The sequence below is a fragment of the Xiphophorus maculatus genome, chromosome 11 (assembly GCF_002775205.1).
Source record: "Xiphophorus maculatus strain JP 163 A chromosome 11, X_maculatus-5.0-male, whole genome shotgun sequence".
Taxonomy (NCBI): domain Eukaryota; kingdom Metazoa; phylum Chordata; class Actinopteri; order Cyprinodontiformes; family Poeciliidae; genus Xiphophorus; species Xiphophorus maculatus.
In genome coordinates, this window is record NC_036453.1 from 25048879 (window position 1) to 25068714 (window position 19836).

At 39.0% G+C, this 19836-nt stretch overlaps 3 protein-coding genes across 3 annotated transcripts; 2 read left to right on the top strand and 1 right to left on the bottom strand.

Annotated features, from left to right (window-relative positions):
- The first annotated feature begins 891 nt into the window (after positions 1–891).
- On the top strand, positions 892–11165 carry p2rx5 (purinergic receptor P2X 5). Its single transcript, XM_023341986.1, has 12 exons — positions 892–1138; positions 1667–1817; positions 4447–4518; positions 4613–4688; positions 5033–5117; positions 5626–5706; positions 7022–7163; positions 8384–8517; positions 8615–8708; positions 9226–9291; positions 10409–10497; positions 10582–11165. Exons 1-12 carry the CDS (start codon positions 1008–1010, stop codon positions 10832–10834), a joined length of 1374 nt encoding a protein of 457 aa, XP_023197754.1. The 5' UTR covers positions 892–1007; the 3' UTR covers positions 10835–11165.
- Positions 11166–12173: 1008 nt separating this feature from the next.
- emc6 (ER membrane protein complex subunit 6) lies at positions 12174–14037 on the bottom strand. The gene is made up of 2 exons (XM_005800775.3): positions 13842–14037; positions 12174–12856 (listed from the first exon to the last, which is right to left on the bottom strand). Exon 2 carries the CDS (start codon positions 12826–12828, stop codon positions 12496–12498), a length of 333 nt encoding a protein of 110 aa, XP_005800832.1. The 5' UTR covers positions 12829–12856; positions 13842–14037; the 3' UTR covers positions 12174–12495.
- A 95-nt stretch (positions 14038–14132) lies between these two features.
- Positions 14133–19361, top strand: shpk (sedoheptulokinase). Its single transcript, XM_005800816.2, has 7 exons — positions 14133–14640; positions 14717–14858; positions 16099–16273; positions 16369–16521; positions 16660–16835; positions 17080–17280; positions 18292–19361. The coding sequence occupies exons 1-7, from the start codon at positions 14470–14472 to the stop codon at positions 18678–18680; spliced, it is 1407 nt and encodes a 468-aa protein (XP_005800873.2). The 5' UTR covers positions 14133–14469; the 3' UTR covers positions 18681–19361.
- Positions 19362–19836: the final 475 nt, after the last annotated feature.

Below are 19836 nucleotides of genomic sequence, written 5' to 3' on the forward strand. Positions count from 1 at the left end.
ACAACCTAATCCATTGATCATCCTTTCTCCAGTTGTAATTCTAGTTGTACTAGGTTAAAAAAAGAGACTTGAATTCAATTAAGCCTTTTAAAAAAACAAGCAAAATCCCTTTACACATTTTGTTATAGTTCTGTAAAGGATATCTCACATGCTTGGCTATTCTAGCAGCTATTTGTTGCACTACCTGTTACTAGAGTCAGTGTGTAATTACATGTTGAAATTTCACTTCCCTTTAAATTAAATATTCTCAAGAAAATTATATCTATCTTTTTGTGATATTAAAACTTATTGAATGATCTGAAATGTGTTAATGTAAAAAAAAAGAAAGATGAAATGTGTAATGGGGTAATTCTATTTCACTGAAATTTGGAACAAAGTCCAATATTTATAGCAGATTTGCCCAGTAACTTCCAAGCATAGTGGTTGGGCTTTTGAACACAATAGCCCCTTTTTTTTGCCCCCAATCCAAATTAATAGAAAACAAAACAGAATACGGGCATGGGATATTTCACTCGGTAGTAAATCTACATCATATATGAGTTTCTCTTTGTGAAATGAGTAACAAAAACATGGATTTTTGTCCCCAGGACTTTCAAAATAATGAGATACTATCTCATTATTTTGAGATAGCATCTCAAAAATAATGAGATACTATCCTTATTCCGGAAATAATGAGATAGCATCTCATTATTTTTGAAATACTATTTCATAATAATGAGATAATTTATTTTACTTTTTTAACAGAGTGGCAGAAACGGGCTTCCATAACATCCTAAGCTTCTTCTTCTTCTTTTTTTTTTTTTTTAGCTGAACTTGTAAAACTATTATTGAGTGAGTGAAATGAATTCCTCAGCACCTCACACTGACTTCTGGGATGCGAGCAGCAGCGTTTCGCAGCCAATGTCTGTCTATCGCATGACAAGTGACCCGGCTGCAGCGTATCAGCGGGGACAGAGAGAGGCTGCGACCTGCTGCTGTCTCATTTTGGTTTCGGCGAGGCGCGACAAATGGCAGGCTGCGGGGGCTTCTTCTTCTCTCTCCTCAACTACAAGACAGAGAAATATGTCATTGCCGAAAACAGGAAAATCGGGCTTTTGTTTCGGCTCTATCAGCTGGCGGTGCTCGGATACATAATCGGGTGAGGTCTTTTTGCGTGGACTAAAGACGCGGAGAGTGGATGGCAAAGTTAAAAATAGGAGAGCTTATGGGACAATTTTAAATAGCTGGTGGCTTTAAAGTTGCACATGACGACTTCTTTTTACTTTATCTGAAGCATCGCCAAGTCGGGATTGAATATTGTTGGTCAAATCGACAACTTTTGTCATTATGCCATAGATTTTATGCTACGATTTATAATTTATTTATCGATATAAGATTACATTTACGATAAACTTAACTCCAAACTCGAAGCCTCTGGCTGTTGTAAACTGGTTTGCCTAATGGCATCCACGTCTCAGGTTCAGGCATTGTTTGTATCGCGGTGTAACTCCTGGGACATGCATCTGCATAGACACATCATTTCAAACCACCACTGCACTTAGAAAACATTGACAGCAGCCTGTTGTTCCATGCTGAGGAGGACTGTATCCTGTTGAGGCTGGAGAACATTGTTCTAGCTTGAGGGAGTTGTTCTAAAGCACAGTGAGTGATGGAGATGATGTTTCAGATGGGTGTTTGTGATGAAGAAAGGGTACCAAGAGAGGGAGGATGCAATCCAGACTTCAGTCATCACCAAGCTCAAAGGCGTGTCTCTGACCAACTCCTCGGACACAGGACCTTACCTGTGGAGCGCAGAGGATTACGTCATACCTCCAAATGTGAGTAATTTATTGTCAAATTTTTACATTTCAACCACAAACATCAGTGCATTTCAATGAGACTTTACATTATAGACCAAATCAAAAATTACAAAATCAATGCTTTGTTCAATCATCATGTGCCAATTACTGCTGCAAGTTTGTTTTTGGGGTAGTACGTCTTTACCTGGTCTGACATTTTTGCTCAAGGTCAGTCAAATGAGAGGGAGAGTGTTTGTGAACATACATTTTAACCCTTTCATGCATAGTGGTCACTACAGTGGACAGCTATCTAAAAGCCATTTTCTTGTGCTTCCTGTGGATTTTTATGTTATAAATGCACACAGACCACTGAAGTGGACACTAATGCATCATAAAATATACCATCAACTACTGGCCATCAGCTGCAAATGCAAGAAATTATTTTTGTTAAATACAATATGGTCGACAGACAAAAAAGCATGAGAACCGACCCGGTCCCTCCTTCTACTGTAGACGACTCTTGCAAGTAAAAAAAATATTGTGACATCAGATAACCCCTGAGGAACAATACTACTGATGTATTTTTCAAATAACAACTTTGTATTTGGACAAATTTACAATTGATCACATAAAAATAAAAAAAAAGTAAAAAAATTATTTTTACAAAAAAAAATTTCCTACCTTTTTTTATGCCTTAAGAAAAAAAAATTTAAAAATGGAAAAAAAATTCTGACACAAAGGATCATAATTCATGCATGAAAGGGTTAAACTAGAACCTTTTAAACTCTGTTTTAGGTGTGGACTGGGCCACTTCTGTAAACCAAGAATGGTCGAGTCCGGTCCTTTAAAGCTACTGTTAAAGCAACATCAATCTAGGAGGCAGATATCAGAGCAAAAGTACAAGTTTATTACAGCAATTGCAATTGGAGAAAAATCATTTAACACACAGTGGTCATCAAGATTGAAACACACATGAGTGTCAAAGGAGTCTCTGTCACTCAGGGGCCTCCTCTTATACAGATTCAAACACGTAGCCCATGGCTGAGTTCCTAAACCACATGACAAAAGAAAAAAACACAAGAAGATACAGGCAGTTTCTGACAAACGGGTCACAGTTGGAACACCTGATTCCTTGAAGCATCGACACCATAACCACAAACACCTCTGCATTAAAGAACTTTATCTGAACTTACCTCTGATGTGCATACGTTACTGCAGAATCAACAGTTTCATCTCTAGATGTGGAAAAACCTATCTGTTGTCCTTTGGCTCAACTTACGAATCTTGCACCGGTGCAGCTCAGGGCCCTGTGAGTGAGTTCGGTTGTGGTCAGGCATTTCCTGTTGGAGCAGCCTCCGAAAGGCAGACGGTTTGTCACACAGAAACACTGCAGTTGGTGCAAGCTGTGACCTTTAATGCATTGGATATACATAACAAAATGAGTAAAGTAATAAAAGCAATCAATAATAAAAGGAATCAATAATAAAAATATTCAAAACCCTTTATGAAATAATAGCCATTAATAATCCATTTCGAAACTACGTTCATGAAAACACTGGACATAAAAAAAATACATTATGAAGGCGATTGTGTGTTTTGTTTCTTAATGATACAGTTTGTTCACTAATGTTCTTTAAACAAAGTGTAGGGCAGGAGTGTCAAACTCAATTTAATTTTGGGCCAAATCAAAAATCTGAATGTTCTTAAAGGGCCGGTTGTGCCAGAATGTATTGATAAAACCCATTAAATTGATGAAATATCAATAAATAGCTGCTTGTGCTCGTTTCAGCTTTAACTGATGCTGAACATACAGTATTTTCACATTGGTCTGTCAATCCAGGATTTTGTGATTGTTTTTTTTTTGTTCTTTTTTTGCAATCAAAATCACCAATTCTATGGTGCTAATTTAGAAATATTTGTAAGGAAGTTTTACAATATTTGCACAAATGTATGATGTTAAATGTGACTTATTAATCGCCCTATCAGTCACGGACTACAACTTGTAAAACTGAGGCAACAGTCACTTAAACTCGATTTTTTTTTTTTTGGACAATTTTGAGAAAAGAATTGCAGTAAAATCAGAAAAAAATGTGGGGATCTGTGAATTCTGTGAATTTTGCAGATTTGTGGAAAAACTGGAGGGACTTGCCGATGTCATTAGGAGTCTACAGGGCCACATAAAAAGCTATTGCGGGCCAAAATTGGCCCCCGGGCGACACACCTTCAGAAGGGGCTTCAGAAAACAGCTGCATTTATACCGAAATAAAATTACACAAAGGTTTACTCTAGTGACTCAACTCTATTTAGGTGACATGTGAAGGCGGTTAGTTACACTAGATTTTATTTAGGAGCATCAGAGTAAAGGGGGCTGAATAAAAATGCACACATACATTTTGTTACTAAATGTTGAAACCCATGTCATTTTCCTTCTACTTTACTGTGCTGTGCAAAATTATTTTAGTTTGTCATGTAATAAAATACATTGAAGTTAGTGGTTGCAACTTGAACAAATACTGTTTGAAAACTTTCCTTCTGTCTGCCAAGCTGTTAATGAGATGTGTCTTTTTCGCCATGTGGCATTAGCCTCAATGTCTGACTGAACAGAATTGAACAATGTAATGTGCTTAACCTTTTACTTTCTCCTTCTAAACCTAATTGAATTCTGCAGGGTGAGCAGGTGTTTTTTGTAGTAACAAATTACATAAAGACCCCGAATCAGAGGCTGGGCTTCTGTGCTGAGGTGAGTACCTATACTGAGATTTATTTTTTTTATTTTATTTTATTTTTTAATGTAGCAATTCCATTGTGAAAAACCTTCACTGCTCCTCCTGCAGAGTTTCAAGGTACCAGATGGACGATGTCAGAGCGACGACGACTGCCCAGAGGGGGAAAGTGTGACAGCTGGACATGGTAGGAGTCGTTCATTGGGGAGTTTCTTAGAAACATCCGAAATACAAATCTGGAAAAACTGCCAAAAACTTTAACTCAAATAGGAAGTAGATTTTCGAGTTAAGGCAAGCTACCTTATAAAACTGCTTGGTACTCATTAATTCATAATATTAGAAATACTGGTGGTTGTATGTTATTGGAAACCAAAAGTGAGGTACCACACACATACAGAATGACGGATATATTGTTGTAAATTGTGCTGCAAAATTTTGATTTGTTAGTATATTCCCTCCAAGTGTGAAATATTGCTATCAGCTTGTTTTGCTACTTTATAGAGATAAAGAAAGTGATGTTGTCTGTTTTAGGAATAAAGACGGGCTTGTGTTTGAACAGCACAGGGACCTGTGAGCTTCACGCTTGGTGTCCTATCGAAAACAGTCAGAGGCCAACGTAAGAATCCTCCTCCTCACTGTGTGTTGCTATCTTAACCCCAACTCATATCAAATTGAACTAAATGTTCCTCTGATATACAGCAGAGCTTAGGTTCAGGGCGATGAATAGATTTTATTGATTAACCAAAGTTTCTGTTCATGAAGATTTAATTCTTGGAAAATGTGAATTTCTTTTTTCACCAATGAACTCCTTGGGTTTCTGTAATTTTGTTTTAGAAGCACAATTTACAGGTTGTATTTGGTTGGACTTTGAGCTCAGGTCAACTCCTAGAAGCAATAATGTAAATAAAAGCAATTTTAAAAATATTTTCTATCATTTGTAATTTTTCTTAATTAAAGAAGAAGAGAGAGGGGAGAGAAAAAAAATCGTATTTAATATGAAAAATCTACGATTCTATTTTTAAATCATATGGCCCGGTCCTAGCAGAGCTGTTATTTCTAAAACAGCCTCCTTATATTGGCTGTTTTTTTTTTCTCTTTTAATTATTATTTTTTTTTTACCACAGAGAGCCATTACTGAGGGAAGCAGAAAACTTCACCATCTACATCAAGAACTTCATCCGGTTCCCCAAGTTTGATTTCTCAAAGTAAGTAGCTATAAGTGGCCGCTGACGGCTCCTGTGCCTGTGGTTTTTAAAGCATCGCAGCATAGAGTGAGATGGGGGGGGCTATACATATTTCAATGGCTGCTTTAAATAGCTTCAGGGTGCTGAGTCGTCTATTTATATCGGCATGTGCATTGCTCTCAGCGAGACAGTGAAACAGTCATCTGAGACGTCCTTGACGGCAGCCCTTGGTTTGGACAGGTGTCAGATCAGACGGGGTTTGCCCAGAGAGCGGGACCGCCGTGTCCCAAAGGAGAGAGTGGACCGCTGCTGGACATCGTTCCTAATTCATCAGCCAGGAGCTCCATCTGATTACACATGTATCTTCCTCGTGCTGCTTCTTTAACCGCAGCATGCCGAGACATTACGGCAATAGAGGAGTAATTTGACGCCACTTGATGACTGCCACTAAAAATGGCTGGCAATACAACACCCCTGACAGCGAGACACATTCAGTTACACCGGGAATCTTGTGTACTGCTACAGGAGCAGGTGTTCAGGTTACAGCAGGTCTTAAATAAGAAATATTACGAGTTCTCCACTTTTCAAAAGTTTACAATAGAGGTCAGATGGCCTTGAGATGCATCGTCTATTCAGTAGTTCACATAAATCAGATTGCATCTATTGTTTACTTTTTAGCGACATGCCCACACAACAAGTTTCTCTGCAGCTTTGTGAAGGAGGGAAACATTGCATCAGAAAATAAAATTGTTGAGCCTCTTTTTTTAGCTTTACATCATATTGTAATGTTATTCCCTTATCAAAAACATACCTGGAGTGTTGCTTTGACTCCTTCATGCATGTGTGAGAAATCCTTGATTTCACCTGAGTGGCCCTAGCACCACTTTTGAGAACGAAGCTCCTCCTTCCCCTACAACTCTGTCACTCAGCTCCTTCAGACTAGCCAGCAGCAATTAGCAAACACATGATGGAACAGCGCATCTGCTGAGCTCATTATACGAGCTACTTCTCAGTGCAGCACTGGTAAAAATGTTGTTAAAAGGTTAATAGAGGAGCCATGTTGTGATGACTTCCAGAAGGCGGAGTTTCAGAAAGAGCAGGAGTTTTTAAAACAGTCCCAATTTCAAGATGTTAAATTACAAAGTCAAATTTCTTTTAAGTCATATTTGATATATATTGCACTTTTATAAGAACCGAAGGTAACATAGTTACTCAATGGTGCTGTAAAATGGTACTATGTTCCTGGAAAATACATAACACCGGTGCTTTAAATGTAATAAGTCACTATTCATATCTGGAAGAATGGCCCGTTTTTGCTTCTTTTTTCCCTTCTTAGGTCAAATGTCCTTGAAACATCTGATGAGGGCTACCTAAAGAGATGCTTCTATGATATAGAGAACCATCCCTACTGCCCCATCTTCCGCCTCAGAGATCTGGTCAGCAGAACGGGACATGACTTCCAGGAGATGGCTGTTAAGGTAGAGAGAAGCAACTGGTTTCACTTGACTTTTCTCGCGGCATTCATAAAAATCCCCCTGGATTTTGTGTAACATATACAAACTAAAGCAACTGTTCAGTTCAACATCTCGTTAATGATGGGGTTCATGTTGAGGGAAGGAGAGAAATTTGAATGTCAGTCTCTTGTACACACTGGAGGTGATTACGCTAAGTGGAGAACAACGGATGAGGGACTATCATGAGGTTAGCATTCGTGGTGGTTTTTCTCTTTTTTTATATATATACCGATTTATCTTGTTTATCTTGTTACAGCAACTAACAATTATTTTAATAATTGATTAATCTACTAAATATTCTGATAGTTAATCAATTAATCGGATAAAGAAATGAAAACATTACATAGATTTTTTTTTATTGAACCACTCAAGCTTTTTTTTTAAATAAGATATTACAAATACACTAAAAGATGCAAATAAAGAATTTTCTTATTTAAGAAAAGAATTGGATTAATATTTTATTGGCTAAAATTCAATACCATAGCATTCCTTCAGTAGATCTGAACCGGGTACAATACTCCTAGAAAGGAACTGGATGTCATCTGTTGCTGTTGATGTGCAGCAATAATTATGTCTCACTGTATTCAATAGGTTAAAGAAAATGGAGGATTTTGCTAAGAGAAACTGCTGAAATTGTTTGAAATGCTTGGATAAAATGTCAAAATGCTGCATTTGTATTCACTCCTTTTACTTGGATACCCATAAATAAAACCCAGTGCAAAACAAATTTCTTTCAGAAGCCACCTGTTGAAACTCCTGTTAGCTTGTGAGATCAAACTTAGAAAGTACCATCTAGTTTTATCAGAACAAGAATCCAGAGAAACCCCTACTAGTCTATAAATACATAAACCACTTATTCTTAAACATGGGGAACCAATACGTAGCTTTATACGTTTTTGTTTTCTTTTGCTCTTTCCTTTGTTGTTGTACTTTCTTCTAATTCATGTAAAGCACTTTAAGCTGCCTTGTAGCTGAAAATGTGCTACATAAATAAAATGACCTTACTTTACGTGATGAGCGAGTGGCAGAAAAAAAAGCTTAAGCTGAATAAACCCAAATGAAGTCGAGTAACACAACTCATCAGGTGTTAACGGTGACCTTCTTGATTTCATGACGGTCGAGGCCTGTCACTTTGTTTTCCGTATATACCGTCTTACCTTAGGCTCACTGTGTGTGTTCCACAGGGCGGCTCTATCGGTATTCTCATCGAGTGGAACTGCGACCTGGATAAGGACTCGTCAGAGTGTAATCCACAGTACAGCTTCACCCGTTTGGACATGAACTTAAACAACTCTGTTACATCAGGATACAACTTCAGGTGCGCCTCTACAATGCTTCTGCTTAAATTTTTCATTCTTTTTTTTTTTTTTTTAACCTTTTTGGTTAACCTGAAGTGTTTTCCTTTTCTCCTCCAGACATGCGAGATATTACAAAGATCAAAACGGTGAAACTTTTCGCACACTGTACAAAGTGTTTGGGATTCGATTTGACATCATGATCAATGGGAAGGTAAAGCAGTAACATGAGCAATTCATAAGGAAAGTACAGCGGGTGAAAGGAGTGTTGAACATGTCGGCGTTTTGCCAGTTTCGATATTCAGTGGAGCCATTAATGTAAAATTCACACTAAATGTTACTAACATGTTGGTATTGAACATATGAAGAAATTAATGTGCAAAAAGGCGTAGAAAGCAAAGAAACCAGCTGAAATCTGCTGCTATTTAGAGACCAAATCTGCTGCTATGTTCAAATCTATATGAGTTAGTTTAATATGATCTAATGGAAACGAGAAAATATTTTTGGTTTTCGTGATATAAATCTCTTCAATCATGTTTTATATTTTGTTCCAAGAAATTCTTGTTTTAACGACCTTTGTGTCTCATTTTAATGAGTTACTGATCCCCAAGTATTCATAACAATATTGAAAATATTTAAATGAAAAAAAAAAACAACATTTCTTCTGTACATAATTTACCTGCTGTGTGTGATTCTACCAATAAAATAAATGTATTGTTGATGTTTTGCAGGCTGGGAAATTCAACATCGTTCCTACAATAATTGCGTTTGGCTCAGGTGTTGCCCTGATGGGTATCGTAAGTAATTTATTAAAATATGCAGTGCATCGCAAATATATTTAGACGCTTTGAGCTTTTTTGAATTGTAGACACTTTCAAACTTTAATTAGGATTTTATGTGATAGACCAAGACCAATTAATGCATGATTGTAAAGAGGGCAGAAAATGATGCTTCAAATTTGAGTGAAGCCTGGAGTTCTTTTGTTTCCTGCGCCAAACATGCGTCAAAGGTCTGGTTTTCTTTTCTTAGTTAAGATGTGTTTAGCCTCATCCATCTCCACCTCTGTCACCACAGATGTTGTGTTCAGTGTCAACTCGGTGGCTTTGTCTTCATGCCTGCAATCTGAGTTTGCAGTGTTACTGATGTCAGCACATAATCTTTGTAAACAAACAATAATTAGCAGTGTCAGGTTTCTTGCACTTCATTGCTAAATTCACGGCTGACACACGCTCAGCCTCAACGTTTCTGCTCCTGCTGTATGGAACACCAACAAAGCCAAAATGGTGTGAAATTCATGTCTTTCAAAATGCATCAACATACAAGCAACTGAAAAACATGAGTAACCTCACCACCAACAAATGACCGATTGTTTTCATCCAATCAGCATATTCCTTGGATGAAAAAGGACCAATCACAACCAACAAGTCAAAATAATCCAGGAAGTGACATAAATTACGAATCAAAACTCTAGAATTTAAGAAAAACACAATAGAACACAGAACACGTACATTTTGTTGCCTAGTAATATGTAGTTAAGGAAACGAATGCGGTATGTGCATTTCAGGTAAGATTTTTTACATTTCTTGAGTTACTATGATGATCCTGTGCCACAGTATCATGTGAACTCACACCCTCTGCGTCTGCAGACGTCTCAGTTGCTACAATCTGAGTTTGCAGCTTGCTACACCTCCAGTTTCAAGCCATGTGTGATTTCAGTTTCACTTCACAATGATGCAATACATTGTGTTGGTTTATGGTTTTGAAATCTCAAAGTACATTGAAATCTGTGGTTATGTGACAAAGTAAAAGCAATATGAATAGTTTTGCAGGGCATTGCTTTACAGTTTCTGAAAAGAAATACTGTAAGTATCCTCCTGTGGTTTTAAGAGTTCAGGTCTTATGTTTGTCTTGCAGGGAGCCTTTGTGTGTGATATGATACTTCTCTACATGATGAACACAAGCTCCTACTACCGAGAGAGGAAATTTGAAATAATCAACTTTAAGTATGGCTCAGGGGCACAAGGTTTTTTTTCCCTTCTCAGTGATTCTTTTCACCTCCATGCAAGCTTTTGTTTTCTTTTTTACAGAAGAGAGAAAAATAAACAGAAGGACGATAAAGCAAGCAACCGGGATAGGAAATCCAGAAAAGCCGGCGTGGACAAAGATGCAGCCAACTCTATCAAAAAACCGGAGGAAACTGAACTAACGGTGGAGACGTCTGCTCCTGAGGAGAAACGGGGTCCCACCGTTCCACGCAACACAGGGCAGCGATACTCAGCCGTCCAGTCCAAACAAGGCGCGGCGCCAAAGCATCACATCAGTTTCTCTTCGAACAACTAGCATGGGGGGCAACTGAAGACTACTGGACTGCAGACGTCTCTTTAACGCTGCGGAAGGTGGATCCCAGTGTCAGACTGAGGTCTGCTGATGGCCCGGTCCCTGACTGATGCGCTGAAGGAGGGAAATCTCAAATGTTCTGCAGCACGAGGGACCAGGCAGTCATAGGAGGAGGGTGATCGTTATGTTCAATGAGTTAAACTAAAACTTTATCAAGAGTTGAATGTTTATCAAGACTTAGTCACTGACAAGAATCGCTAAATACGGGGCGTGCTGTGGTGGCGCAGGGGGTTAGCACGCCCCACGTTTGGAGGCCTTAGTCCTCGACGCGGACGTCGCGGGTTCGACTCCCGGTCCCGACGACCTTTGCCGCATGTCTTCCCCCATCTCCTCACTCTCCTTCCTGTCTGCCTACTGTAGAAAAAAACTGCGTCACTGTTACATCTGTATACTCCAAACCTGGCAGTCGTACGATGCAAGCACCCAACCTCATATCAAACGTACATTTGTGTTGCGACCTGTAAAATAATCGTCCAACTTGTAAAGTCAACACTTCCTTTGGTATCTGTTTCACAAAAACTGAATCACTTTAATGTTACATCACTGGTCTTACGAGAAGCAAATCCACTATGGGATATCGGGGCCATTGCAGATAGAAAAAACTCAAATTTTAAAACCAATCTTAAACATTTTACAAAAAAAGGAAATAAATCAATAACTTTAATAATTAAAAAGTAACTTGAGTTTCAAAAGTTACAAATTTTTGACTTTTGAAACTAAAATTTATTTCCAGAAAACTTGAGTTTTTTTAGGCAGAAATATCCTTTTATTTTTTTACTCTACAATAATCCATTGTACAAACCTGATTATTTTCTGCTGGATTTTTCTTTTGTCAAGATTGCAATTTATTACAGTAAAACAATGACCCTTGTGAATATCCTTAAGCTTTTCTTAAAACTAAGCCATTTGAGTAAAATGTGAACATTTTTGAGCGGAAGATGTAGAAATAGAAAAGGTCAGGGTTCAACGCCATGATTTGTAACAGACGTGTCAAAGATGCTTTTGGAAGCAATATGTAAAAAGAAAAAGAAAAAAAAATGTTTTTTCCTGTTGGACACTATTTAATGAAAATGATTTATGTGAACTGTTGATGCTGCTACTCTATCTGCAATTTGATTTCCAGCCAGTAGCTACAACGTGTTCTGTTCATGTAAATGAAGCCGTCTGCTGTGTGTGTCTTAATTCTCTGTGGTTGGTTGTGTTTGAATGAATGCTGAGTTTTTTCAGTATGTTCTACATAATGTTGATTTACTGCCTGACTCATTAAGAGATTAATGCAAAGCAATCTGTACAGAGGTTTTTATTCCAATCAGTTGCAATATTCAATATGTTTTACATGAAAATGTTGCCACACTTTATTAGGATTTTACAAGCTAAGCTATTAGTCATTGTGGTAATGTTACTGGTAGCTGTAGTAGAAGGAGGACAAATAACGCTACCTACGGTAAAACTGACGCTTCCTCCATTAAATCATCTACTCACAACAGAAATATTTAAAGTTTTTCACTACAGGATTGAGCTACGAACAGCAGCAGGCTAGACAGATCTAATGATTTACATAGCTTCATATCGAAACATTTCTGGGCTGATTGTGGGCGGGCGTCTCAGTAAACATGCACCATCCCGTACAGGAAAGTCCAGAACAGGACGTAGGTGAAAAGCCCTCCGACCAGCCCTCCGGTGAAGAGCAGCCGCCGCGATTTGAAGCACTTGTTCCACCGCCGTCCAGCCTTGAGGATGAGCAGCAGGGAGAGCAGGAAGGACGAGAGGAAATAGAAAACGAACCCGTACAGTCCCGTCAGCCCAAGGATGCCGGCTGTCGCCCCCGACAGAGCGGAAACGGAGGTGCGGCAGTAGTCCAGCACAGCGGCGTTTCCCCTCACCGCCACTTCGCTGATGAACTGTGGTCCCTCACGTTTGGCCCCAACTCCTGCCATCTTGGCTCTGGTCTACCACCAGAGGGTGCTGCCGTTACAGGAAACATTATGCAGGGTTAGGCTGCTCTCATCCAATCTTGACTAAACAATTGCTGTTTTTGCAAATTTATATTGCCACGTTGCAGAGTGAAGTGCACTATAAACGGCTATAACAGGTTTTAAAAAGGTACATGGACACATTTATCTGATTAATTCCTGTTTCCTTTTGTCCCATGTCAATTTATAGTTATGCTGAATTCCTTCATATGTTATGGAAACGGAAAAAACAAAAAAGAATTTACTCAGATTTTAAGCAGCAATAACAGAGAGACAGCTCTGTAACAGTAATATTATTGTCCATATATATTGTTACCCACCACTTATAATTTTATTGTCAGAAAAGCATATGCTTATATTCATCCAGAAATAAAAAAAAGTAAATTATGTGTAAATCTTGAAGAAAAATCTGAATCCAATGTCAGTATCGATAAGTCAATGCTTTAAATAAAACACAGATTATTTGATCAAAGCATCTATAAAAAATGTGTCCCACTTTCACTCGTGGACAGATAGCGTTTGAAATAAAGCTGGATTAAAAACAAGGTAATGTATTAAATCTCTTCTTAATAAGCCTACAATTGCTGAGTTAGTCAGATCAAACTGATGCATTTAACAAATGAATCACAAAGATAAAACAACCGAATAACAATAGAAGTACAGAAATATTAACCAAATATAAGCGTCAAGAGTAAAAACAATAACTGACAGAATTGGCTATTGCTAGTTTAGGCCGAAATGGAGCTATTAGTTAGCTTCTGTACATTAAACAAATCCCTAAAATCACAGTAATATCACCGGCCTGGACGCCAACCAACAAGTAAACCAACCAACAAGTAAACACTCGGTGCTCCAATGTGACCCAGAGTATGCCTGACTGCATTTTAACTCAAAACTGCTGCTTTACATTCATGTCACTTCTGCTGCTGCTGACAGGCTAGCTCTGTTAGCCCCCGCTAACAGTGACGACCACTCACCGGATTTTAACGAAGCTTTCCGATTCCACTGGATGAAATTATTGCGGCATAATAATAACAGCACACAAGGTTACTTCACACCGTGGGGCATCTGGTGATTTAGTAAATATTCAGCTGCTCTAGCTCGGACACGGCGCATTCATCCTCACAGGACTGACACTCCTAGTCGAAAGTCAACCATGCTCCCTCGCAATGCATTGTGGGTACAATACAGTCATCAAACAAGAGGGGTGTGTTTGCAAGACGGGGAAAAGTAGGACATTATCATTTCAAAGCAAAAAAATCTACCCAGATTTTGTCATAATACATTTCATAGATGTTGCTATGCTAGACATGCTATCTGCTCACGATATCCAAATGTACAGAAAGATGGACTTTATTCAAGTGCTAAAATTTAAAACATGAATGAGCTATTGTGTCAATATTTATAAATGTAACAATTCCATAAAATGAATATATATAAATATAAAATGAATAGATAATTATTTTTAACGAATTTAAAAATAATTATCGTTAGTTATACATTAGTTACATGGACTGTTTACAGTCACTTTTGCTTTCTTTGAGATTTCCGATTCATTTTCTTTTAACATGAACGCAACAAAGTCGACTTTGCCTTCAGGATGACATGCAGCACCTAGCAACTTGTCATCCTGAAGTCATGTCTAACTTCATCCTGGGGATAGATCTGGGCACCACGTCGGTGAAAGCTGTATTGTTGGCAGCGGGCTGCAGAACTGTGGCTGCGGGTCACTCGGAACCAACCGCCGCCGATGTTAGCGACGACCGCGGGATAAAGGTGAGCTGCCCGCTCAACTTTCCTCCGCAGCTGAGGGAACTGAACACAACTCAGCCTCTGTCTCTGTGTCGTCTAGGCGAAAGAGCAGGACCCCGGTGGGATAATAAACGCTGTGGACCGATGCTTGGCTCAGCTACCCGGAGACAAATTGCAGCACGTCAGCAGGGTCGGCCTGACGGGACAGATGCACGGGGTTCTGTTCTGGAAGGCGAACAGCGGTAAGAGGACTGCGTCTTCTTCTTCTGTTGCGTTTTATGGCAGTTTACACACTTTGCGCATTACCGCCATCAACTGGACGGAGATGTAACTTCAGAAATTATTTTTTTTTACTATACATCTTCAAAAAAAAAAAAAACTAAATTATGAGGACTGTGTCTGCTCTGACATTTCAAAATAAAGTACATTGTGGTGAAAGTGCAATAAGCGGCAAAGAGCCAGCTTGTCTCGCTATGGGGAAACATTTATTTAGTGCATACTTAGATGCTGGGTAGTTCGCCATGAAAAGCTTGCTAAAAATAAATCAAAGTTTTGATATCTCAGTCATAATCGTTAAATATTAATGATGGACATTTATGAACTTTGCACATTTCAGATGCTGAGAACTCAGGCGTCAAAGACTGAATGTGAAATAAATAGGGGCAGAATTAAGATGGAGTGTTTGCTAAACTTATGTTAAACCATTTATTATCCCATCTATGAAAGCACATTCAGCTTATCCATAAAAGCTTATAAATAATTTGTGAATCATACTTGCTCCGACAGAAAATGTTAAGCAAGGTGTGCTGTAAAATATAAAAAATATTATGTTATATTGAAAACTTCCACTAAATGAAGCAGCTGTTTGTTAGCCATATGTTTTTGCTTTCGTTTGTCTCTCTGAATCAAACTTTTTATAAAAGTTATCTTTGTTCCTTATTAGTTTTATGTTATTTGTTATCTTAGAAAACTTGCATGCATGGTGTGTTTGATCAAAGATTGAAAAATAAATACAGAAATTGCTAACACAAAACATGGAAGTTGAAAACTGGAAGCATATATAATCCTATAATTCTGCCTTTTTTCACAAAAAGATTCTATATACAATAAACATCTGTGTAATTTAAACCAGTAGTAAACAATTAATCTATTTTTTAAAATAAAATTTCGGGCTTTCTCTCATGTTCAATGAGTATTTTCAGTGTGATGACTAAAAATAGTTTACATTAATTATTTGTCGCAGGGGCAGAGGTGATGTCACACTGTGTGAAAATTGATTTTACTTATATTTCAAATCAAAGACAAAGTAATAATAAATAAAAATCTTACTAAAATGTATAAAATGTTTTGGTATTTGCATCACTCATGGCTGTATTCACGTCATACAGATATGACAGGGGGATTTTTACTGGAATGATGTTTACATCCCTTCTAAACTCAGTGTTCCAATTATACATGAAGTATCGTTTTTCTGTGTCACAGGCTGTGATTGGTCAAATGGAAACTATTTCACACCCAGAGACACTAGTCAGCTGGTCACATGGCAGGATGGACGCTGCAGCAGTGAGTTCCTGTCTTCTCTTCCAAAGCCGGAGTCTCACCTTGGCGTTTCCACGGGCTTCGGCTGCGCGACGATCTTCTGGTACATGAAGCACAGGTTGGTGCGCATCTCATTCAGGCTCCACTTTCCTCTGTGATTTGATAAAAATAAAAATAAAACAGACATCTGTTTTTTTCCTGGTTTCTCTGTAGGCCTCAATTCCTGGAGGACTTTAGCGTCGCAGGTACGATCCAGGACTACGTGGTGTCCATGCTGTGCGGGTTGGACTCATGCGTGATGACGCCTCAGAATGCAGCCAGCTGGGGATTCTTCAACACCACAAGCAATCAGTGGAACGAGAACACGTACGTCAAAAGCTAAACTCTGCGTCCTGCGGCTTGTGCATGTATGATTTGAACTGTAGTAGCACCTAACAGTTCCCACCATCACCACCAGAGAGGTGTGTGTCCTTCTTAACAAACTCCCCTGTGTGCTTGCTGTAGTCTGAAGGCTGCTGGCTTCCCCATTCGCCTGCTTCCTCGGTGTGTGCCGCCTGGTGCCTTGGTGGGACAGACGCACTCTGCCTGGCACGGCGTTCCTGCTGGTACACCAGTAGGGGCCGCCCTAGGAGACTTCCAGTGCTCCGTCTACTCCTGCATGAGTTCACCAGCAGATGCAGGTGAAACAGGAAGTCAAGCGTGCACTATGATTTAGTGCGTTATATGCTACATCTTTATGTGTTTTAAATAAGGAGATCAATTTGTTTCCACTAGAGAACCTAACAAAGCTGATCTGATTAATGCATGGAATAAAATGTCTCATACTCCTGCTTTGATTTAGTTTTAACTTTGAACACCAAAGAAGTTTAAAAGTATTTGTAACTCCATATGTGAGAAGCTTTGTCGTTTTTGAAAATCTCCCAGTTCTCAACATAAGCACATCAGCCCAGCTGACGTTTGCCATGCCAGCTGACTTCACACCTCCTGACTCTCCTCAGCTTGAGTCGTCCATCTCCTACTTCCCTTACTTTGACTCGTCATACTTGGCTGTGGCGGCGTCGCTCAACGGCGGGAACGCGTTGGCCACTTTTGTGGAAACGTTGACCGCCTGGATGAAAGAACTCGGTATGTTTTACTACACAATAGTACCTCGCAAAGATGTGTTTACTCCACTAATATTTTTACATCTCAATGTGGTTAATTGTGACTTTATGTGACAGATCTTTACAGAGTAAAACCAGGGTTTCCCAGAGTGTATCATAAGCCTGGCGGGCCACCAGGCTTTACTTGTGCCCCCACCAGGCTTAGTATTGTTTATTTATTTTAACCGTAGTTTTTTTTTTATTATTGCCTTTTTTAAGACATCATAGTTGGTGTTTAGATATTTCTCTTCTAGTCTTCTAATAAAGCATACCTAACAGGTGATATTTTCAAATTTCCTGTGAACTTAAAAAAAAAAATTAACTCACAAACATGGCGGCCGGCTGGATGAATGACTGCTCTAGCGCCCCGTGCACTGGGCTTAGCAAATTTTACCCTGAACACACACATTGTTTTCAACCCTTTTTAAATAAACATCTGAAAAGTGTGTCTGGGAAACAGTATGTATTCAAAGTTTATACTTTGTGCAACTCACTTTAGCGCAAGGACAGCTGCACGTCTTTCTGAGTATCGGCCAGCTGATAGATCGACTCCACTTTCCTTCATTTTGGGAGATCGGTGATCGGTCGATGTTTACATGTGAAGCCAATTGTAGCCACCAATCTTATCTACATTGGCAAAAAAAATCTAAAAATCAAATACTGTTCCCTGTTGCTCCACTCTGAGAGAGGTTCTCCAATTAACAATAGTCCCCTGTTGCCAACTCAAGGACTTTCTCGCTATGTTTAGCAACATTTCAGGCAAGATAATTGGTATTTGCCAAAATCAGAATTGACAGTTCAGGCTTTTTAAAGGTCGGTGATTGGCCAGAAAACTCCAATCGGTGCACCCTTTGTATCTCTCCATCAGCGTTGCACATCTAGAAAGATTTCTTTCCCGATTCGTCTTTGCAAAATACCTCAAGCTCAGTGAAATTAGATGGATCAAAGTAATTATTGGGGAAAATGAACATTTGCTCCTTTTTAACCCTGTCAGGTGTGGAGTCGAGGGACCCGTGTATGTATGAGAAGCTGATTGGCTCTGCCCTGAACCAGGAGAGCAGCGACCTGATGGTGAGTCCCACCATCCTGGGGGAGAGACACGACCCCCTCTGCCTGGGTCAGGTCACCAACATCTCCTCCTCCAACCTTTCCCTGGGCCACGTGTTCAGAGCGCTTTGCCGCGGCGTCGTGAGCAACGTCACCTCCATGATGCCTGTGGAGCACCTGCAGCGGGTGGGCGTCCGCAGGCTGGTGGGGAGTGGGAGCGCGCTCGCACGCAACGAGGTGCTGAGGCAGGAAGTGGAGAGGGCGTTTCCTCTCCAGGTGGTTTACGGACAGAACGCGGACTCTGCTGTGGGCGTGGCTATGGCCCTCTCTGACTGAATCTGAACAGTCGACGGGGGAATCCCTGCATGTTTATTTGATTTGCCGAGATTTTTTGCACAATCTTTGAGACTTTGATTGAATATAATTGTTTTTGCTTTAACTAATTAACAGGTTTGCTTAAAGTAGACTGTGCCATTTATTGTCATATAACAAAACTAAAGGGCAATTATTATGTAAAATTGTCTCTTTTTTAGCTGTTATAATGTTATTTCCACATCAAAAACATACCTGAAGTGTTGCTTTGATTCCTTCATCCTTTTTTGAGAAATCCTTTAATCTCCCATGGCAACCATTCAGCTAGGAAAAACGCCTGGTTGCTGCCTAAAAATTCATCTATCAACAAGTTTATTATCCTCAGAAATTTTCTTTGTGACTCAAACACTTTGCTCTGCTTTTCTTGTCTGGAAATATTTTTTACAATGCACCATGAAGTCTTCAGAATCTCAGTTGAAGATCATTTTGCTAAAGTTGTATTTGTTTTTTTAGATCATTAGAGTCGATATAAAAAAATAAACAAGAATAGTGCTTATAAAATCGGTAGACATTACAAAATCAATAGAAATCACTTACTGATCCCAATCTGGAAATCAATAAACATTTCTTTCTGACAGCACTTCTGTGTACTTTCCAGTCAGAGTCCTAATTTGAGCGAAGGTCTAATAAATTTCAAATGCTATACTTGAAGATAATTTTATTTTGTGTTATTTTATTGTGGCATTACACTGTTTTACACAACACCAGTAGATCGAGGCTACAGTTTCTGCTGTTTTGGGTGGTAGAACAAAAAAAAAAAAAGTAAAATGAAGAAAATAGAAGCACTTATATTTCAAGGCAGATTAAGAGACTGGGAAATTTATCTCCCTAACATTTTATTCCAACAGCCAAAGAGTTGGAAAAAAAAAAACAGAAACTGTTACACCTCTTAAGCTTTTGCTAATTTTGAGACTGGAGTCTCTGGTTAGGAGTTAAGTTAAACCTTAAAATCTAATGCATATACACGTAAAGATCATCAAGCAGAAACTTTTTATACAAGGAAAAATCTGCTGAAGACTTCATCATCAAATCAATTTATGCTCCCATTGGACGATACGCTCAGTCTGTGCGGTACATGCATGTTGGGTTGATGGTTTCATTGTTGGAAGTATTTGTGGTC

Excerpts from the sequence above, each read along its gene's own strand:
- shpk (XM_005800816.2), top strand. The coding sequence starts at position 14,470 with ATGCAGCACCTAGCAACTTGTCATCCTGAAGTCATGTCTAACTTCATC. Across the intron at positions 14,859-16,098 it reads GTTCTGGAAGGCGAACAGCG|GCTGTGATTGGTCAAATGGA; the intron begins GTAAGAGGACTG and ends TCTGTGTCACAG. Across the intron at positions 16,274-16,368 it reads TTCTGGTACATGAAGCACAG|GCCTCAATTCCTGGAGGACT; the intron begins GTTGGTGCGCAT and ends GTTTCTCTGTAG.
- emc6 (XM_005800775.3), bottom strand. The coding sequence starts at position 12,828 with ATGGCAGGAGTTGGGGCCAAACGTGAGGGACCACAGTTCATCAGCGAA.
- p2rx5 (XM_023341986.1), top strand. The coding sequence starts at position 1,008 with ATGGCAGGCTGCGGGGGCTTCTTCTTCTCTCTCCTCAACTACAAGACA. Across the intron at positions 1,818-4,446 it reads ATTACGTCATACCTCCAAAT|GGTGAGCAGGTGTTTTTTGT; the intron begins GTGAGTAATTTA and ends TGAATTCTGCAG. Across the intron at positions 9,292-10,408 it reads GTGTTGCCCTGATGGGTATC|GGAGCCTTTGTGTGTGATAT; the intron begins GTAAGTAATTTA and ends TTTGTCTTGCAG.